Source organism: Larus michahellis, chromosome 4 (assembly GCF_964199755.1).
Source record: "Larus michahellis chromosome 4, bLarMic1.1, whole genome shotgun sequence".
NCBI classification, from domain to species: Eukaryota; Metazoa; Chordata; class Aves; order Charadriiformes; family Laridae; genus Larus; species Larus michahellis.
Window position 1 is genome coordinate 78,830,435 of NC_133899.1, and position 21,686 is coordinate 78,852,120.

The following is a 21,686-nucleotide window of genomic DNA, read 5'->3' on the forward strand; positions in this document are numbered from 1 at the left end:
CAGAATTCCTCTAATCTGAAAATACGTAGGTACCTGAATGTAGCTTTTCTGTGTCTTAAATTTAGTGGTGCAAAAAGAAACCAAGTACTTACTCAGTGGTAAGTACTAGTAAGAAAAATAAATGGGTCTCGCATAATTCAAAGGATGTGAATTTAACTGTGTGGCTTTTCAAGTTTGACTTTCCAAAAAAAAAAAAATTAGTCTCTTTAAAATTTTGTGTCCTGGGTTTCTGAAGGACATATGTAACCTTTCCAATTGGTAATGTATGACTTAAAAGAAATCAAACGTGAATAACTACTATGTATTTCTAATGTTTCGTTTCCTTTTCAGATCTGCTAAACTTACTCCAAAGCCAAGGGTAGACAACCAGTACAAGGGAAGTGTTGATTCTTTAAATGGACATCTGCTCTTGCGGTATGGCCCAGATATCCAGTAACAATGGATTTAAACAGCGTTCATCACCTTCTTTGGCAGCCACAAGGTCAAAAGATGTGGACAAAGAAGAGGCATTGCAGATGGAAGCTGAGGCATTAGCTAAGATGCAGAAAGAAAGAGGTGTAGCTGGTAATAAACAATCATTTCATTCTTTAAGCAGCACCAGACAAAAAGCACAGACTCATAACAAACAGGACCATGATCTCATGGTGTTTCCAGAGTCTGACGCCAAGAGCATGGAAGATAAACTAAGTACCATTGACATAGAGAAGCTTACTCATGCTGAACTAGAGAAACTGCTGCTGGATGACAGTTTTGAATCTAGTAAAGCACCTACGTTACCAGTAAATCCTATTTTAAGCCCATCTGTGTCTTCGCAATTTTATCTTGGGCCTACAGGTCAGAGAAGACAGTGGACGCCTGGGATACCAGCACCTGTGACATGCACTTTACCTCCTATTTACCCCTCAGCTTCCTACACAAAACAGACTGGTGTATTTCAGAATGGATTCCATCCAAGTATGTCCTCCTATCACTCTAGAGAACCTATTTATCTTGGTCTTCCAAGGCAGTCGCAATACATTTCATACCCATTGGCAGCTACTACACCTTTCCATCCACAAGGAGGAAGCCTACCTATATATCCTCCAGTACTTACACCAGAAATGGCAAAAGTATTTGACAAAATTGCAAGCACCTCAGAATTTCTGAAAAATGGGAAGTCGAGCACGGACTTGGAAATGACTGCTATAAAGTCCGCAGTTTCTAATCTACCAGCCTCAGAAAGCTGCAGGGATGTTAGTAAATTTGATTGGTTAGATTTGGATCCCCTAAGTAAACCAAAAGTGGATAGTGTGGAGACTTTAAATATGGCAGAGAATGATGGAGAGAGGGCTTCAAGCATGACTGCTGAAGATCCATGGGATGCTGTGCTGTTAGAAGAAAAGTTGTTAGTAACTTGTCATCTGGAAAGAAAAGTTAATGGGAAATCTTCTGGAGCAACAGTTACAAGGAGCCAGTCCTTAAACATGCGAACGACTCAACTTGCAAAGTTACAGGGCCAAACATCACAGGTATGTAAATTGGTATTTTTAAATTGCAGTAAAATAGTAAAGGTTAATCACAGTATTTTAAAGACACTTTAAGGTCTGGATTTGTTTGTTAAATATTACTTGGGTTGAGCAGTGTCCAAATAATGTGATGTTATTTGTGCATGTACATATTAGTGATACTGAGAAAACTGAACATTACTACTGAACTAAATCCCAAAGTAACTCTGACCTTGTGTAATGTTTCCACATTTACTGAGGAAATTGCTGTTTTTCAACACACTACAAAAAGAAACGGAAATAATCTTTAAAACAATTAAGTATTTAAATCATGTTGATAAATATTTAATGAGCAATTCACATGATACTGCAAAATAAAAAGATGGTGAGTTAGACTTCGAAAGCTTTATCTTGATCAGCTTTTAACTCAGATTTTGGAAAATAACTCTTTTCGCCTTATATTTGAACCTGTCAGCTTTTTTTTTTTTAAAAAAAAAAAAAAAGTAGAAAGGTGGCATAGTACCAAACCTTTTCTGCTCTCCCAGCCTCACAGTCTTTCACAGGACCACTATAATTCTCTTCCATAGGTAGAAATCTTTCCTTCTGTGGAGGAACGCTAGAGAGATTGTAACTGATCCTTTTTTGTTATACTGTCCTGGAAAGTGGGATGCCTGTTGGGTCAGAAACCCTGTACTTCTGTGCTGGAAGAAGGAAAACCATCTTTGTGTGTTGTTACTTTTATCAGGCGGGGCAAAAGGGTGATTTCTACTCTTGGATCTGGATGACTTTCATCAAAATTTCAAGACAAAAATGCAACAGAGGCTTTAGTTATAACACTCATCTCTTTGGACATTGAGCACATGCAGTTTGTATGAAAACTGAACTGTACAGCAGATGATCAATACTGTAGCAGTCCATCTGGGTAATTATGCCCCTATAAGTGCATCCTTCCCTTTTCCAAGTCCAGTAAATGACTGTAGATTATTTAACTTTTTCTATCTTTTAAAATTCTTTCTGTGGTAATTCCATCATAAAACAAGATACTACATTTTAAAATATTAGTCACCTCACTAGAAAGGGAATATGAATACTTCTGTATCTTTATTTTTTGGTAAGAGAGAGTACAAAGGCTGAAGGAGAAGTCTTCAGTGGAAAAGTCAACACCCTGGCAAGGGTGATAATAGCAGGAAAAATCGTATTTGTAGAAACCGTCTGGAGGGGGGAGTAAAAGATTTGTCTGCCTTGGAGACTTCAGATTGTGGCTGTTTTGAATCTTATGTATTGTCTTTCTGTGTGTTTTTAATAGGCTAGGGACATGCTATAAAGAACAACTGTTATCAGTCAAGGTTATTTTCCAAATTGCTCCTTAATATTTCCCTCCCCCCAAACTGGGGGAGTTTTTTTCTCAGAAAAAGAAAGATTTACTAGACTATGGCTTAAAGGGCTGTCTAAATTTCCATTGAAGTGAAATTTTTGGCCCCTCTTTTGAAGGATTTCCTGTTTTTCTGGGCTAGTTGTCAGTATTCTGGCAAAAGTTAAATAGAAGGCCAGTGGAGAAGGACCAAAAAAAACCTAAACCCAAAAAAACCATTTACCTCTGTTTTTAAGGGATCACATTTTTAACATTATATGTGTGAAGATCTTGGGTCTAACTTCGTTTTATTTTTTTCCACTTCCTGTTGAGCTGTGATGTGTGAGCTCAGTTATTTCTTAGTATTTGGAGAGCAATGTAAACTTGAGCTCTTCAGCAGTTTCCTCCTTCAGTTTGTCACCTTATCCAGTGAGGTGTCTGTCAGTTTCCTGGTGATGTTTGGTTGATTGTAATGTAACTATTGACTGGAATAGCTAGACTACATTGGATCAGTTCTGTGTTGTCTGTAGAAAGTATTATTTCACTGTTGCTCAATTAAATCTGTTTTTATAAATTCCAGGGTTTTTTCAAGAGCGCAGGATTTTAAAGGGTCTTTCCTGTTTGTCAGGCCCCATCCTATGCTGTTTGCAGATCACGTGTTATTTGGGTCATAAAGTACTCAAGCTCTGCCTTCACATCTGGTCTTCTCCTGCTACTTTTGATTTAAAGGCTGTTCCAGACCCTTGCTGTCATCAGTCATCTGATTTTAAGCAGAAGTGCATTAATAACTAGTTCTTAGTAAATGTTCTTCTTAGCAGGATGAAACAGCAGGTATTTAAGATAAAGAACCATTTTGATGTTTACCTCAACATAAGAGACAGTGACTTTCTCTTAGCTTTCATTGCAAGTTCTGCGTATGAGCTTCTCTTTCCTGTTACTTTTTTTTTTAATATGACTTATAATATTTAGAATATTAAAATTTAGAGTCTCTGTGTGAGAGCCCAGCATAGCATGTGCCTTGTAGAATGGCATGAATTACAGGTAGGGGCATCCTGCTTGATACACTTTTATTGCATTTGCTTTTGTTCACGATGTCATTGCAACAGCACATACCGATCCTGTAGTCAATTAATATACCTGATTTTCTTAAGCTGCCAGCTTTTTCAAACAAGTTCTTAGTTTATAGCAGACTCCTGCAATGAATATCCAATTGAAGGTTGGAGATTTGCTTTTCACTTGTGTTCCTCCAGTCTGTGGTTAACTAGTGTTGGCAATGCTCCAGTTCTAGTCTGTATTATAAAGTTAGCTGATGATACAAGACTGTAAATTATCAGCAGGGGTGTTTCTGCTGCTTGTGCTGAGTTAGAGAAGATAATAAATAGATCTAGAGATGAGTCTCTCAAACAGCTACCCTTTCAACATAACTTGAGGCTTTTTCTTTATCTTTTGCCCATCTTGTGCTGCTACTGTATTTTCTAGTTTAAATGATTTTCCATCTGGTATAGTAGGAAGCTGAGTTATTTAGCCTCTGTTTTTGGCAGTTCTGTTGTATTTTATCCCATTTACCTCCAGGTATATATTTCCTTCAAAGTATATTCTGAAGTCTTGCATCCTAACTAGTCTGGATCATTTTTTCCCCTGAATAACTCATAGTCTCACTGCTCCTTTAAACAAAACTATTAGTAAAAATTGCTAGTCATATATTTTGATTCTATCATAATATATTTAATCCCTCAAATCAATAGATTGCTTTGAATTTTTCTTCATTATTTGATGAAGTATCTATATATTCACTATTCCCCTTTAAAGACTTGAGTTTGTCACTCTTCTTTCTGAAAGCAGAGGCAAAAATCATCATTTTGTCCTATTTTAGGTGTTGTCTTCTCTGCCTTTTCTCTTTACAGAGCTGAAGAGTTGTGTGGCTTTATATGCAATTAACTTGATTTTTGGTAATTTACTGGGTTTTGGGTTTGCTCTTTATTGTTAAGAGCAATTGTATTTGCAGACCACTTCTATTTTTGCAAGCTATGCTGATATAAACTATTTTATCTAGTTTGGCCTGAAGTCCTTTCTTACAAGTTATTTCCTGTTTGACTGATAGCTTTTGCATCTCTTGGATTTGCTCATCTGTAAGTGAAAGAAATTAAAATCCTACTTGCTGCTTAAAGCCTTAATCATCCGAGTCCAGTAGATCTCTTAAATAAATTTCTTAGTTTGCCAAAGCTTGTCCTGCTGAAATTATCTTCCACAAAGTGATCGAAAATTAGTATTGAAATTCAACTTAAAAAGCAAGGAAGTATTTAATGTTCTTAATTTTCCACCAGGAGGTAATTTCCAGCAATACATATTTATAGTAACATTAGGTTTCTCTCCTTAGCCAAATGTGACCCTCAGGTCACCTATGGGTAACCAAATAAACTTTTTTTTTTTTTCTTTGCTCATTACATTAGAACTTGCTTGCGTGTGTCCCCTTGCAGTTCCCTAAACTACTTTGAATTTAACAGCAGAATAACCTGCAAATTTTGCTGGGAATAATTCAACATTGTCACATAGTAGCATAAGGTAGCAATGTTGCATCACTGTTGTGACTTTATTTTATTTAATCCCCTTGTGTAGTGCTTTTATGCTCTGGTTGGAGTTGCAAAGTGCTTTGAGTACTTACTTGTAGCATTACCTAACCTCTTTACGAAGAGTTCTTAAATAGAGAAAATGTAACATTTGTACAGCCAGCTTCTTGATTTGAAGTTACTGAGCTGTGGGGAGTGCTGACCAGCGGTTAGTTGAATCTTCATCAAAGGTGTTTACCTTTCACTTGGTATGTTAACTTCCTGTTTCCTCTTATGATTTTTTTTGTTTTGTTATTGTGTAATTGCTTAAAGAATGCACGTACTAAATACAATTGCACAAGTTTGTCAGCAGGTCTTGTGCAGTTGCCCAGAAGGATTTTTATGTGATAGAACTTGTCTGAGATCTTAGAATGGAAGAAACTTTTCAAATTCACAGTATTATACCTGTTCCTGAATCACATGCCAGATTTTGTGGCTTATAACTTCCTGCTCTAATAGCTTCCTGTGGTATGGCTAATCCCCAATTATATAGAATTTAGCCTTTTGAATTGATCGGTGTCGTTGAAGCCAGTATTTTAGCTGAAATAACTAGGTGTAAATACAATTCAAGTGGCAATTATGGGTTGTGTGTATTATCCCTTCGTTATGCTGTTCTGCTCAAACAAGTTAATTGCAGCAAAAAAAAAAAGTGCTGAAAGACCTGACAGTCCCTAACTCTGCATGTTACAGATTTGACCCCTTTTCTGAGACAATCTAATTTGACTATATTGTCTGATATGCTCTAATGAAGTTAGGTGCTCAGCTAACTTTGTCAGCTAATAATAAATAACCCACATACTAGTTAAGTAGTTATTCACTATTTCAAGTATGAATACATTGTGGTGATTTTCAGAACTATATGCAGTCTGCTTTTTTTTCTGAACTTCTGGGTGGATTAAAGATTTCTGTAAGCATTGTAAAAGCTCTGGATGTAAACTGTAACTAGTCAGAAGGCTTTATCTTCTGTGCGCAATAACCCTGGGTTGGACACGAGCAAAGTCTTCAAGATCAGCTTATTCCTGGGAGTATCTGGCTGGAGCTTCGTGAGTGCTTCAGGCTAGTGGTGGCTGTTAGACTACAGACGAATTACTTCCACCTCAACCCCACTGGTTGTTCCAGCTGCTCTCTGCTTTTTGCTTACACTAGCATTCATATAGCTGTATTGTGAATTGGATCGGAAACAGATATGGATTAAAAACTGCTGCAGTTTTTTGCTTGTGTTTGTTTTTTTTTTAAGTTTATTAGATTTTGTTACTTGAAACTGCAGTTCTCTTTTAGCAATTGCTTTTTAGATTGGATACTTTAAAGGTTATGGTTTACATTTTTGGGAGCTGGTGGGTGCATGTGGCATAAAGGATTAAAACAGTAATTTGATACCATACCAAACAGTAATTTGATACCAGCAGTAATTTGATACCATGACATTAGTTCTGAGTTTAATGTTCTGAATGCTACTTCCTTCCAGTGTACAATTTATCTTTTCCTGCTTTGTAGGAAAAAGTAATCATGGGCAGAACTGGAGTGTAATGGTTCTTTCTGGAACTATACTGAAGATTGAATCGCAGAACTGGAGGAAAAAACATTTGTCTGTCTGCCTCCTCTGGTTTAGCAAAATCTAGCCAAATTCTAATGTAACAGGTCACTGCTGAGAGTTTAGGAACTGTTATGCTTGCAAATTAATCTTAGCTGATAATGATGCTGTCACTAGTCCAGTGAATCTTTACTTTTCAATTTGGTAATTATATACATTTTTCTCCTTGTAGAAGTAGACATAAAACTACTAGTAAACCTCAGACTCCTGAAAATCTGTCATCTACACATGGCTTTGCTGGCTATAGGAATATGTTTGCAGCTATTTAAATACTGTATTATCTTTGAGTTGCAGAAAGACAATGGGACCACTGGCATGCTGACAGAAAACGTGCTTCTCCAAGAAATTGAAGGGCAGAATCAAGAACTGTCAGCTTTTTCTCAAGCAGTTACGAAGTAAGAAATTAATGAACACAAATTAGCTTTCAGAAACAAACAAAAAAAGAAGCTAACTCATTTTCACTTAGGTTGACATGGCCAATGCTACATTTGTTGCTTTATGGAGCAGATTTCAGTATGTGTCCTTTTCCCTTTTCTTATCCCAGTTTTTCCTGGGTTTGTCTTGTTTGGTTTTGTTTGTTGTTGGGTTTTTTGGTTGTGTTTTTTGTTTGTTTGTTTCTCTCCCCCCCTCCCCCTCCAAGAATGCAACAGAATTGTTAAGGCGTTCAGCCCTAAGGTTTTGGATTATCATATCTCCTCTTTATTCTTCTGGTCCTGTGACTTTCCTCTTACTCTTTTCCTTGTCTTTATAATACTTTTTTTTATCCTCAAACTATTTTTCTGTATTTCCATATTATCTGTATCTCCTTCGTCTATTTTTTAAAATGATTTCTTTTGAAATAATTTGAAGTCCCTTTTTTCTTAGTTGATGTACCTCACTAAATCCTGTCGCTCAATGGCTTTCTAACCCTTAAATGCTCTCATTTTTATTGCTTCCACAACTGGAATTCTTTATCAAATAAAACCTTCAAACTTGTTCCTGCTTGCATCAGGTGATGAAGTTTCTTAAAGGTCATACTGAAGAAGATGGGACTTGATAAACCAGAATGCTCCTTCTTTTTTTATTATTTTATTTTATTTTATTTTATTTTATTTTTCCTTACTGCCGTAAGTTATGAGAGGTTGTTTTTTTTGCTTGCTTCCTAGCGAAGACACTAGGAGTCTTGCGTTTTTTTCCTCTCAAGATCAAAATCCAAGAAATAAGGGGGGAAAATAAAGGTCTTTGAATCTGAAGGATAGCAGCTACTTTTTAAAACAGGAGTGTTTATGTAATGAAAAGCAAGCTCCATAAAACCAAGGAGAAGTCAAATACCTGTGAAACTTACTGATGAACAACATTAAGACAAAGCTCATGTAAAATAGACTTGTTGGAACAGTTTCTAGTTAAATCTAGTTGCCTTTTCTTTCAAGACCTAGTGGTTAAAATGCTGATGGACAACTCTTGCTAGAGTGGTTCCTTTTCTTTATTTTCCCCATTCATGCTATTGTCAGGAATCAAGATGATGAAATAGATGACCATTATAAATTAGTTCTGTTCTTCATCTCCTGTAATACTGCTCAGTGTTGGAAGAAGGTTAAGGTTAAATTATTGCATCTGTGTTAAATAGCAGAAAATAAAAAGCAGCTATCACAGTACTGTCTGTTCATTACTAGGTGAATGTTTTATACTATTTGTTTCCTAACGAAAAGCCTTTCCTTTAATTTAGGCCTCTCTCTCAACTCTGACAACTTGGAATAACTACCTTCTGCATAGTATCTAAATTCAGATTAGACTTCCAAAAATAAAAACATGTAAAGAGTTTTGTGGTGTTTTGTACATAAAAGAAATTACCCTTTCTAAAAACTTATTTTTAGCAAGTGCCATGGATTAGCTTTTTAAAAACTGTTTTAGAGTTTACCTTCTAGAGAAGCTGGATGTGTCCTGTAAGCATTGACCTATTAAATATTTTAAGCTGTATGTAAAACCTGCCTAATTATAAGCTAGAGTTTTTTCCCCTCTAAGTACTACTTGTATAATTATTGTGGGCAGTGTTCTGTTGAGAGTGGAAAAAGTAAATGGTGTTTTGTACATACAATTTAGATAAAGAGCAAAAGGTAGTCTTTACTGTTCTAGCTTGTGGTTATTACCATGTTATTTTGCTTTAGTCTTAGGCTTACCCATTGCAATGTTTCATAAGCCTTCTCTACTTTCAGATTGAGGACCAAGTTTCCTTATGCTAATCAGCAAACAAATCCAGGCTTTGTGCTGAGTCCAATCATGCTGCAAAGAAATATAAGTGGGGAGAGTGCCAGTATCAAGGTTTCTATAGAAATCGAAGAATTCCAGCAACCAGTAACTTTTACATGTGACGGTACGTTTCTACTTTTTAAATTGGAGTTTGCTTGTAAGACTTAGAATGGTGGGATAAGACTGTGCACTCAGGCTGGGCCAATGGCTTTCAGTTTTTGTAATCCCTGGGTCTCAGGTGTGTGGATTGCTTGTGGGGAATGTGGAAAAGGTAACCAAAGAAAGAACCTAATTCTGGGTCAGTGCTTCCACCAGAAAATATTTGGAAGCTGACAAAGTGAAACATGTTTTTAAAAAGGAAAGCCAAGCGAACCAGAAGTGCTATTCTACCCACAGCTGGGAATGTTAAAACAGTTTTTCAAGAGTTTGACCTACTTTATGGTAATTCAGGGGACAACAATACCAGGACTGAGATTTTTAACTTTTAATTTATGTGTTTATTTCAACACCAACATGTGTTTAAATAAATTCTTGCAGGCTATCTAAAAATTCAGACAAATAGCTCTGGGGAAATAAGAATAAATACTGAAATTATCTATTACTTGACTTCAATATATGCTTGTGGACACAAACACTAAAACAATACTGTCGCAGTGTGCCATATCTAGCTGGCCTACTTTCATGGGTAACCAGGAATATTAGTTTGGGGTTTACCTTGTTCTTGTACATAAATTTGTGTTCTCTGTGCAGTCCAGAATGCACAGCATGTTTGTATTAAAGGCTGTAACTGGGATGCTGTCAACTTCTGGCAGTTCTTGGTGATAAAATAACTGAGCAAGTTACTTTTTAGCCTCTATACTGCTGTAGTCTCTTAGCCCTCGTGAGAGGTCCCACTTCCAGACTGTGTCACCTGGTAGTGAATCTGTGCTGTGGTGTATTTTTTATCATTTGGTTCTCTATCTGCAACAGTGTAGAGTTGGTTGTTCTCAAAAAAAATGAAATTGCTGTATTGGAAAACAAGCTCTTGATGCATAAGTGTTTTCATTCTATATTAATTTGCTAGACTTATTCTGCTGTGATTTTAATACTCTTTTGTTAAGAAATTAGCTGGACTGTAAGCATACCCTAGGAAGAGTTTCTGCTCTTCATCCTTAAGATTACACTTTCCTAATATTACAGGCTTAATCCTTTCCTACAAAAGACTTTCATAGCGTAACTAAAATGCTACAGCTTTAGCCCTTTATTTCTAGAAGTGTTGTTAATACCTTGGAATGTGTTTTGCATTCTAGCCCCACATATCTGTTTGCGCTTTCTGCTTGCTTCTTTTTTTTCTAATGCTGAAACTAGTCACAATTAAACTACTTGTCTTCTGTAGCTAGTGAAAGATGGGTGTCTGTAGCTCATACTGTGACTAGTGATAAGTGTAAAGTTATTCTCTTCCTTTAATCCCTTCTGTTCTTGGTAAAATTGTTGCATACCTTAGCATCCTTATGCTAGAAATACTTTGGTATAGCTTTCAGTTCAACTCAGAAGGAACTGCAGCCTTTCAGTGTTCTGATGACTCCATGTGTAGAAAGAACCTAGGAGGGAAACAGATGAACTTAAGAGCTTATTTGGGTATACCTATTCATTTTGCATTGGTTTATTAGACTTTATGTGGAAGTACGAGTCTACCTGAGCAATCATTGCCTGTCAGCAAGATATTAATGTCTTTCAAAAGACAGAGTGTGGGGAAAACGTGGTAACATTATCTTTGGATTGCTTTACTAGGCTCTGCAGGACCGGCTGACCTTCGCCAATGCAGCCTATGACTATACCCCATAAACTGTCACTGCATCTTTTTTTCTCTATCAACTACCATATTATCTGCTGATGGTAGTACAGCAGTTTCATTCTAGATTAATAATAAGTTAAATAGCCTCAGTAACGAGTTAAATAGTGTTTCTGAATTCATGCTGATTATCATTTCTTGTTCTTGAATCAGATATGCTCATTCTTCGTATGCTATCAAATACTTCTGGGCTTGTAATAATTAGTCATCTGTTAATGAGATGAAGCACTTGCATTATCTTGTGGAAAATATTGTTGTGGCGTTACCTTTCTGTATCCACCATAGTAGTAACATTCCTTAAGAAAAAGAAGATTCAGGAAAATTAGGAAAGCCACTAGAGGGGGGAAAAACAACTACTTTTAATGTACTGATGAAAAAATAAAATGCTTTTGTGTAGTGTGTTTTACAGAAATTTGAGGCGTTTAGTGACATTGTTTGCAAATGATTTAAAGGGGAAGATCAGAAACTAGGTAGGGAGGTGTAGAGAACATTTTGTACTCAAAACGTTTGTGGTGTTAAAACATGCCAATGGATTTTGGGTTTGACTGGGATTGCTTCTTTAGCTCTGTAGTTGCTGAATGGAAGAGAGATTATTTTCAAAAACAGCGTTTGGAGCCTCATGTGATAGTACTGGTAGTTAAGAGATACTTTTTGCAAAGGCTTGGTGATGCTTACTGAGACCTGACCTGTATGATGTGGAAACTGCCCTAGACAAAAGGAAAAGGGGGCAGGGAAGGACTTTCAGTAGGATTTGCCTCTGCTGCAGCTCATACTCACTTCCTCAAAAGAGAACAAATACGAAAGTTCCATTTCCAACTCTTCAGATAATGATTTTTAAACTTAAAGAAGCTCTGGGATCACTTAGCTATTTGAAGTCCTTGCTAAATAAGGCAATTTTAAAATTTAAAAAAAAGGGCTATCCTCATATAAAAACTCCTGTAAAACAGAATACAGACTGGTTTTGTACTTTTGGTCAAGTGACTACACTGTATCCTAATTTAGAAAAGATTGATTTCTTACACTACAGGCAGGTTTTATAAGATGCCTGCCTTTGTGGAAAAAAAAAAGTGAAGATCTCAAACTATGAAACTTAAGAGATTATAGAAGCATAAAAGTCTTCCCTACAAGTATAAAAATAAATTTAATTAAATAACTACAATTTGTTGGTGAACAATGGTTAATATCACTTGCTATAGATTTATATTTAACTTTTAGATGTAATTTCTTTAAACAGTGAGTTCCCCTGTTGAGCTTATAATAATGCAGGCACTTTGCTGGGTGCATGATGACTTGAATGAAGTGGACATTGGCAGCTATATCCTGAAAGTCTGTGGCCACGAAGAAGTTTTACAGAAGTAAGCAAACTCTTTTTCATTAATATTTAATTTCATGCTTTTTCATGGCACAGTTACTGGAAAGTATATCTTTAATGATTAAATATGTGAAAGCAGAAATCTTAAAAACATAGAAGGGTCGCACTTTGCACAAAGATCAGAAGTCTTTAGAGTTGCTCTGGGATACAGCAAAGTAGGTTCTCAACAGCTTCCTAGAAATCTGTTCTAATCTGCCATCTGTTGTGTTGAACACAAACAGGTTTTTTTTAGATGCAGATTTCTAGAGCACTTCTGTAGATGGATGTTGTAGTTTTCAGCTGCTCTTAACATTCCCAACAACTAGGAAAAAAAACCCTAGTCTTGATTTCTAATACTCTGAAATAATCTGATTTTTTTTTTTTTCAAAAGTAATGGTTTACAAATCCCTGTTAGTTTTCTGGGTTAGAATATTTGGTTTCAATATTAGCCGTAGTAGTTAAGAGCTCTAGCAAAAGGATAGGTATCTGTAATAGTATACTTCTGCAGAAGTAAAAATCATATCAAGTAGTATGGTGTGGAGGTTGATTAACCATTTCCTTATTTTGAGCCAACAGGTTGCCCTAAGTATTCCATGTGAGTTTTTTGAAAAACTCTGTGTATTTTTGGTGTAACTATAGTTTTCTTTTGTTTAACAGTAAGCACTGCGTAGGAAGTCATGAATATATTCAGAACTGTCGGAAGTGGGATACAGAAATCAAACTGCAGCTGTTGACCCATAGTGTAATATGCAGAGATCTGGCACGAACAGTAAGTACCTCCTAAACTGCAGCAGCAATGTAAATCTCCAAGATGTTGGGAGTTTGCATCAGAGTTGATGGATCCAAGATGCAGCCTTTTTTGTGTGATTAACAAATTAGTATGTCTGCTTGGTGTTGGGAATTATTCTCTTATACTGAGAGGAAGTGAAATACATACTGAATTTTCACAAGGCAAATAATATAAACATGGATAATCTCTCTTACTAGACCAAGTACTATAGCTGAAAAAAGTATGCAAGCATTTGGACTAAATTTGAGTCCTGAAAGAGAAGCAGCAAATTTCAGAGTTAAATAAAAGTTAAGAAGAGGTTTTGAGTTTAATTAGATATGTATCAGACCATCAAAGAGGAAGGCAGGAATATTTAATATCAGCATACTTAGGCACTCGATTGTTGTTTCTTCCCTCTTCCCTCTGTCCTGATGTGTGCATGTTTCATAGGCTACTAATTAGTTATTTCTTTTCCCCTTTGAAGAGTGGAAAAGAAATTCCCCTTATATCTTTCCCCTTGTACTCCGCAGGTATTAGCAATGAAACTTCTAGAACAGTATTACAAATTATAGAAAGGTGAGAACTGGACTTAATATGTAACATTGTGTTGCAGGAAGATGATGACAGAACATCCATACATCTAACCAAACACCTCTACAAAGTAGAAAAGCCTTTCAGAGAACCTATTATAAGGTAAAGTTATGTGGTCAGTTTAGTAATCAAGCCCACTCCTGAATTTCTGATCAAGGTTATGCCACGCTCCTGCACTTGTGTTCAATAACTACTGTTTCCTGCAGGTCTTCTATTGAAGAGCTTCTAGATGTGTATCACAAGCAAGTTAACGTAGCTCTTAAAAATGAGGTAAGGTCATAGCAAATTATTGCGGAACCGAAAGTAGCATGAGAAAGTTTACTCATGTGTTAGTTGGAAAAAAGACTTGCAGGAGTTCTTGGGGAAACTGAGATCTGAACAAGCTGTCAAATGTAAATTCGGAATCGGGGATTTTTAGAGTGCTTTTCCTTTTTTTTTTTTTCCTGGCTTTTCTTGCTAACTAATTATTACCTAATCATCACAGTGAGAAATGTATCTTCAAAGTCCTGGTGTGCAAAATAACCTTTTCCTCAAAAATGCTGGAAGAGATTAATTTAGGGGAATAGGGAAAATGTCTGAATCCTGAGTATGTCAGTTGTTGTCAGCCATGAATGATATATTGGTAACAGATAAAAATCTACACAAAAGGGAGCAGTAATAATTGTGTACAATGGGAGTTATAACTAAAGCATGTTTGCAACGTGCAATTAAGTTTTACAAAAAGTGTAATTACATCTTATTCTGCACGACTGGATTAATTTAAAATACACTGTTAAAGCCATTGTCTATTTCAGTGTATGATAGGTAGCTTAAAACAGCTTGCACGTGGAGTGATTTCCCAAATGCAAAAGCTAGCTGAAGATAACCTGCTTTACTCATTTCTAAAAGGAGAAGCTTATTTTAACTCCTGATAACTTGGAGTCTTAAATTCTTAAACAACAGATTTCTTAAACAGTTTCTATAAGAACAGTCTTAAAATGAATGACTTAATTACAATACTTTTTTAATTTCCACTACGTTTGTTTGCCTCTCCAGGAATGCAGGTCTGAACAAGCTGATAATCCACTATTTACATATTCCCTTAATGTTATTTAGTCCCCTTGATGGTGATTCACCATCTTCTCAAGGGTAGTTTTGAACATAATCTTTTTGTAGGAGAGAGAGAGATGTTACTGCTCCCTTGAAATGGTGGTGTTTTTGTTGCTTTGCTCTTGCAGCTGCTTCAGCTTGTTTAACTGTGATTTCACAGGCTGAGGGAGGAATGCAAAACACCTCGGTTCAGGCTTATGTTCTACTCTTTCTACAGTCTTTTTGAGGATGGGAGATGTAGCTTGCAGGTGATGATGATTAGGTCCAAATATCAGCAGTTGTTGCATTTGAAATTTTTTGCTTCCTGAAGTGAATTCCTAATCAAAGTGATACAGGGTAAAGTATTCTGTAAATAACTTGTACATAGCCTTTGATTTCAGACTTTAAAAGTTATCTATTGTCTTTTTATTGAGATTAATTTGAGGCCCTGTGAGGAAAATAGCAGTGGAAACTTTGCTTTTCACATATCAAAATAGCTGTTTTTTTCAAAGTGTTAGCTTTGGAAGTCTGGCTTAAATATTTACAATGTCTTCTGGCTTCAATGGTTATTTTCTTACCAGGACAAAGTTAATTGTTGCCAGGTAGCTCCCCATCCAAACCGTTTTTGATTCAAATAGCTTCTTTGCTATCCATTTGTAGTAGAGAATATGTCTGGGGGGGATGGGGAGAGTGGGGGTTGGGAATCGGTTTACATCCTACGAAGAGGGTGTTACACTAATCCCTCTTACTTAGTTGTAAGTGCTCATAAATGATCGTGAAAGAAACCTTCACATTAAGCCTATAAAAAGTAAACAGTTATTTTGAAGCAAATATTTTCAATTTCTACATGTGTTCTTTAAAATTGGATGAAGACTTTGCTTATATTAAAAAAAAAACAAAAACACAAAAACCCAAGAAACCTAAGATAATTTAGATTTAAAGTAAATGCATTTTCTTCTATTTGAAGAGAAGAGGGAAGGGAATATTAGGAGCATCTTGACTTTGTCTTAAGCAGCCTAGCAGCATTTTCATTTTCTGATAAGAGGTTGATCTATTCCTTTAAAAAAAGATTTCTGTTAAGTGTGCAGTCCCTTTCCTTTCCTTCTCCAGTTTGCAATTGCATCATCTGAAAGAACCGTTTAAATCAAATTACCTGTAAGGCAAAAGTTGCAACAAACTCTTTTCAAAAGTATAGTAAAGTGAATTAAAAAAGATAAAGTTCCATTATGGAAGCTATGCTGTAATCTAAGTGTAATTTGAACCTATATATTTAAGAGGGCTGAATTTGAAATAGTACTTTAGCGTTCATTCCTTGAATATCCTTTTTTAAACTACACTTTCTTTTTATGCCATGAGGGAATTTGAGCTTAATATCTCGTTAGAAAATACATGTGTGCCTACAGCTTAATAGAAAAATAGTTGGAAACCTCATGTTTCCTGGGACACTATTCTAGAATCCAAACTACTTCTGTGTTTTTGGCATTGATAACTGAGCTATAAAGAAGTTCTCGATACTGAGGTTTTTCTTTAATCAAATTGTTACACCACAGTTTAATGTAATTGAGATATGCATCTCATAATGAATCTTTCTTGGCAATTCATTCTTAAAAAAAAAAAATTTAAACAAAGCAATACTCGTTCACAGTTGTGATCAGATCAATCTGTTCTCTCATACATTCCTTATTAGAACCAGCATAAAGCAGTAGATCACGTAATTAAGACTGTCAGAAAAATCTGTTCTACATTGGATTGTGTAGAGACTCCCGCAATAACAGAATCGGTAAAGAAGCTAAGGAGGGCCGTTAATCTTCCAAGGACTAAAAATGCTGAGGTAAACTTTCACACTATAAACTGCTTTTTAAAGTATGCTTTTTAACACTAATAAAAACTATTTCATAGTCTTTGGTAGTTAGAAATACCAGCAACAGTTCAGTCAGGGTTATGTTGTTTGGTTTGTTTTTTGGTTTTGGATTTTTTTATTATTTTGCCTGATAGTGTCCATTTATTTTAACATCTGTTTGCTGTTAATGCATTAATCATTTGCTCTTGGAATCCTTTTCCATTCCAAATAGTGCCTTTTTTAAAACTAGTTTTAAAATACTGTTTTCTGGTTCTGTACTTACATGCTTGTGTCATGGTAGATGCTACTAAGTCTGACCAAGGGTAAACTGACAGCTAGCTCATGCCCTCTAAAATCAGTGCAGTATTCTTAAAGGAGGAATTCACATCCTGTGTTTTCTGTGCAGTATTTATGTGAAGAGCAATAGCATCTTGAAACTATTAACAGTTCCTGCTCCTGCATTCCTGAGCATATGGACAAAAATAAAATCTCCCAAGTAGCAGATTCTGATGATAAAACTGCCTTACAATGAATAGGTCACTTGGGCAGAATTGGTCTCAAGTCATGTTGTCAAAAACAGTCATTAAATGGAGAAGTGTGCAGATTAAAAAGCGAAATAGTCTTGTAGTGCTATTTCTGTTGTCCTGCTGCCTTATTAGAGTGGCAATTCATGTGCTGTTCTATTCACTTTGAGCTTCATTGGTTCAGTGATGTATTTGTAATACTGAGCAGAAGTCTTGCAAAATGCACAGGCCAAATGTGGTTCTCACAAGAATTAAAATTCTTGCAGGGAAACGCAGAAGGCATAGTAAGAAAACTGAGTGAAATACAGCATATCAAATATTTCTTCAATGTTTGCTTTTTGATGGGAGAAAGCTGTAGAAATAATTAGATTACAGTGTAAAAATAACTTCTAAAAATAACACTATACGAGTAGAATTTGGAAAAAGGTACTTTATCAGTAAAACCCTGCAAATCTCTTGCAACAAACATTGGCTTAAACAGTAATGTGTATAAAGGCATATAGGATTGTTTTCAGAAACAGAGCTGGTTGCATCTAAATCTTATGTAAGATATTGGGGGTTTTTATTTATTTATTTTAAAGTATTTGTTTTATGGTTGGAAGAAGTGGCCAAAAAGTAAAAGAAAACAGTAGATTATCAAGTAAAAAATTATATATATGTACTGCTGCTTCAACAGTTTGGCATCTTGTCATCCAAAAGACTTTCGGACTACTTGAAGAATATGGTGAAAGCATACAATTGTTTTTCTGAAAGGGGGAAAAGCTGTGCTCCCCCTCCAAGTTTCTGCATGTTTTTTATAACAATGTGAAGGGGTTTGGTAGTTAAAACTTTATGTTGACAAGATGCTCAATTAATACACTAAAAGTGGAAGGGGAGCTTTCACTCTTCTGCAGAAGTTGTGGCAATCTTCTTAGACCTTCTCTGAAGTATTATGAATTCACTGGGTTTTGATTTTAAATCACAAACTTAGTTTTCATTGAAAGTTTTAGTTTTATCAGAAGTTGAATTTGGCATGAAACCCTTCCTTATCAGAAGGGAGTGAATTCCCATGATTTGTTTGTCACCTTTTGGCTTCAACAGCGTCCTTGTCGAGACTAGACATTACTGCAGTACTGTATCATGTTTAGACTTCCCTTTTAGCAGACCAAGAAGCAAACAAGGCAGATAGTACAAAGTTACAGTACTTACTGTTCAGTTTTCTCCATTGATTAACATTTTTTTAATTCACTAAATTTACAGTAACTCTGCCTACAAAAGATACCTTAACAAATGCCACAAACAAAACAGCTGTTCAGAGTTAAAAATGGGTGATAGAGCTAACAGCTTCTGCTTTCATCCATAACAGCCCTGACCGATTTTTATCTCTACTCAGAGAATTATTTTTATCTCTACTCAGAGAAGTTAGAGTATCCTGAGCAATATTCAAATGTACTGTGTCTTGTCAGAGTTCATAAAGGGTGTCAAAGTAGTTGTGACTTGATGAAACATGAGCTTTTGTATGATCCAGAAATTGTGATGCTGTCAGTTAATTCTTGAGGAACTTTGAGTAAATAGGTGTTATATAAACCCAAATATAGGCCTGATTCAGATGTTTCATAATTTCTGTATAAGATATTTAAGAGCAACGGAAAATTAATGTGGGTTTATTGGTATTGAAATTTGCCCTTACTTTACCATGTAGGTGTCCTTACAATGTGGTGATAGCACCAGCAAGAGCTCATCTGGTGAGTAAAGTTCTTCAATTTTATTTAAAAATTGCTTTCAGGTGGCTGTTTTAGGAAGATATGCACTAAAGATAAGTTATAATTTAGGTTCACCGCAGCCTGAAAATCCTCTGAAAGTGAGCATAGACCAGTTAACAAGAGCAGTTGAGGCCCTTCTGCGACTCCACGTGAATTCATGTAGCAGTTCTGCAGCAATTTCTCCAAAAGATAATAAGAGTACCAAGGAAGCATGGACTGCCACAGAACATCTCCAGTTCACAATATTTGCTGCTCATGGAATTTCTCCTGGTTGGGTATCAAAGTGAGTAATTTATTAATTGTAAAATTCATCCTTTTATAGATTTTTTTGTTTGTTTAATTTATTTTCTTTTCCTTGTCTAGTTATGAAAAATACTACTTGATTTGTTCTCTGATCCATAATGGAAAAGATCTGTTTAAACCTGTTCAGTCCAAGAAGGTTGGCACATACAAGAACTTCTTCTACTTGATTAAGTGGGATGAACTGTAAGTGGCTTTATCATCTTAAAACTCACTCAAATGTTTAATTTTAGCTTCTACCTATCTAGCTAGCTGCTGAATAGTCATTCAAGCAACTCTTGCTTCTGATTCCATTTGAAGTGTTGAAAGGACAATGTGTGAGACTTATTGACCAAAATAAGAAACATTTTTCCAAATGGTATTTCGCTACTCATTTTGAAAGTGTGAGTGGAAATGCTGGACAAGTGCCCTGTGATAATGTGTTTGTAGTATACAATTATATGGAGTTGGGAAGGTTGTAACATTCCTTGCAATGGGAACAGCTTGTGCTGCTTAAAGAAGGATGAATAAAGTTTGCTTATAAGCAGTGCTCAAATATGTAAATGGGAAAGAAAAGCAACTGACTTTTACTGACATTAATGCTGAATCTTTTTATGCTCAAAATACACTGTAACAACTTTGTATCTGAACCTAAAAATCTTAATTTAGGATTATTTCTATAAAGAGAGCAGATGCATAAGTATGTAAGAGTATCTGTCTATAGCATATGAGAATGTCTGGTTTGAGCTACTAAACTTCAGTTTCTCTTTATGGGGCAGGGGAAGAGGGTAGAAAGGAAGAAGGAAGAGCATAGGGAGAGGATGGCGAGTGATAATTGAGAGGGGAAAATACTTTTCGTTATCTATGCGCAGTTTACTCTTTTGCACATAATAGCTATCAGGCAACTTGTCATCAAGTGACCATCAAGTGAGCTCCATGTTGCCCTATATAAATTTTTCTGACTGTTTTTAAAGGTCAGAGATAGACCCTGAGAAATACCATGAAAGTCTACAGTGACAAATTATTTCAGACCAGCAGTGAGAGTTTCAGGTTCTAGAATACCTGCCTTTAGAGAGTACTCCAGCTACCTTTTTTTTCCAATGATGCAAGGGATTAATTGCCAGATCTTTTCCTGGCAAGTACTAGTGTATTACAGTGAAAGGTGTGTTAGATTGCTTATAAGCTGCTTTGTATAGTTGTAGTGGTTTATAGCGTAACTATCTTAGTAATATGCTGTGACAACTTTTAGGATGATATTTTAATGTGTTAAAGAAAAATCAAATTAAAGAATGCTTTAAGCAATAAAAACAGTGTAAACAAAAATCTGAGTTTGAACTGATCAGTGAGGTGTATATTCCTCAGCTGCTTTCTTTCTGGGTGCTGGTTTTGTACCACTTACATTTAGCTTGCGGTAGTTGTTAATAGATTCTTTCATTTGGCTGGGAAACTATTGTCAGCTCACTTTCTAAATCTGAGAGATTAGGAGGTGGCTGACATGGCATTGTGTGTGCCCTCCTAGTGAGTAGAGTGGGAAGACTGGTTATGCTGGACAGTGCGGTTCTGTGTAAGGAATGTCATTTAATAGACAAAGATTAAAAAGGGTTGTTCCAAATCTGGCTACAGTGCAGCAGTGTAATTTAGCAGGTTTTGCAAACTATTGGTACGGGAGATAAAGTGGAGTGAAATATAATTGCATGGAAATTTAACACTTTTTCTTCAATGTTAATTAACTTTTTGAAAGCAAGAGGCATCAACAGATTATATGGATAAGGCTGTAACTTACTAATAACTGTCTTTCCACTGACTGACTTATTTTTAATGCTTTTATTTTATAGAATAATCTTCCCCATCCAGATTTCACAGCTGCCTTTGGAATCGGTCTTACGTCTGACTCTGTTTGGAATCCTAAATCAAAGTAGTGGGAGTTCTCCTGACTCAAATAAACAGAGAAAGGGCCCAGAAATTTTGGGTCAGGTTTCTCTACCACTTTTTGATTTTAGGCGGTAAGTATCCAAAATATTAGTATGAGTATTAACATGATTTACTCTATATAAAGCTTAGTCTACCCCCATAACTACAGAAACTGCCTCTCTGCCACTGAGTGTAGTAGGCCATGATAAAGGTAAGAACTGTAAACTATATTGTTGCAGAAATAATACCTTCTGTTAAATGGAGTACAAAACACGGTCATGCATTGTAGTATTTCCATGTAACTGTCTGAAAAAGCTTATTTGCTGGAGGAAGTTGAATATTGTTTGGATGAAAGCAGTTTTATTTGCAGAAAATCTTCATAATAGTGTGGGCCAAAAGAGGTCATGTTAGTACCAACTGTTTAAGTGTGCGGCAGTTGTAAGCGTAACTCAGGTTGTCATTTGAGGAATCCACTGACATTCAGATACTGCCCTATAAGTCATAGGCAGTTGAAGTATCTGC

General features: G+C 35.9%; 1 protein-coding gene across 6 annotated transcripts in view; it reads left to right on the forward strand.

Annotated features, from left to right (window-relative positions):
- The window catches only part of PIK3C2A (phosphatidylinositol-4-phosphate 3-kinase catalytic subunit type 2 alpha), a 53,263-nt gene that overhangs the window by 11,291 nt on the left and 20,286 nt on the right, over positions 1-21,686 (forward strand). For 3 of the 6 annotated variants that reach the window (XM_074585827.1, XM_074585823.1, XM_074585824.1), the window contains exons 2-13: positions 331-1,508; positions 7,321-7,427; positions 9,225-9,382; positions 12,324-12,444; positions 13,098-13,209; positions 13,823-13,902; positions 14,007-14,070; positions 16,556-16,699; positions 18,914-18,956; positions 19,044-19,257; positions 19,338-19,460; positions 21,089-21,256. In XM_074585827.1, coding sequence (XP_074441928.1) covers positions 396-1,508; positions 7,321-7,427; positions 9,225-9,382; positions 12,324-12,444; positions 13,098-13,209; positions 13,823-13,902; positions 14,007-14,070; positions 16,556-16,699; positions 18,914-18,956; positions 19,044-19,257; positions 19,338-19,460; positions 21,089-21,256 — 2,447 coding nt within the window. In that variant the 5' untranslated portion in view covers positions 331-395. Of the gene's footprint in view, positions 1-330; positions 1,509-3,639; positions 3,667-7,320; positions 7,428-9,224; positions 9,383-12,323; positions 12,445-13,097; positions 13,210-13,822; positions 13,903-14,006; positions 14,071-16,555; positions 16,700-18,913; positions 18,957-19,043; positions 19,258-19,337; positions 19,461-21,088; positions 21,257-21,686 lie in introns of those variants that run through there. The other 3 variants (XM_074585826.1, XM_074585825.1, XM_074585828.1) reach the window with 2 other exon arrangements.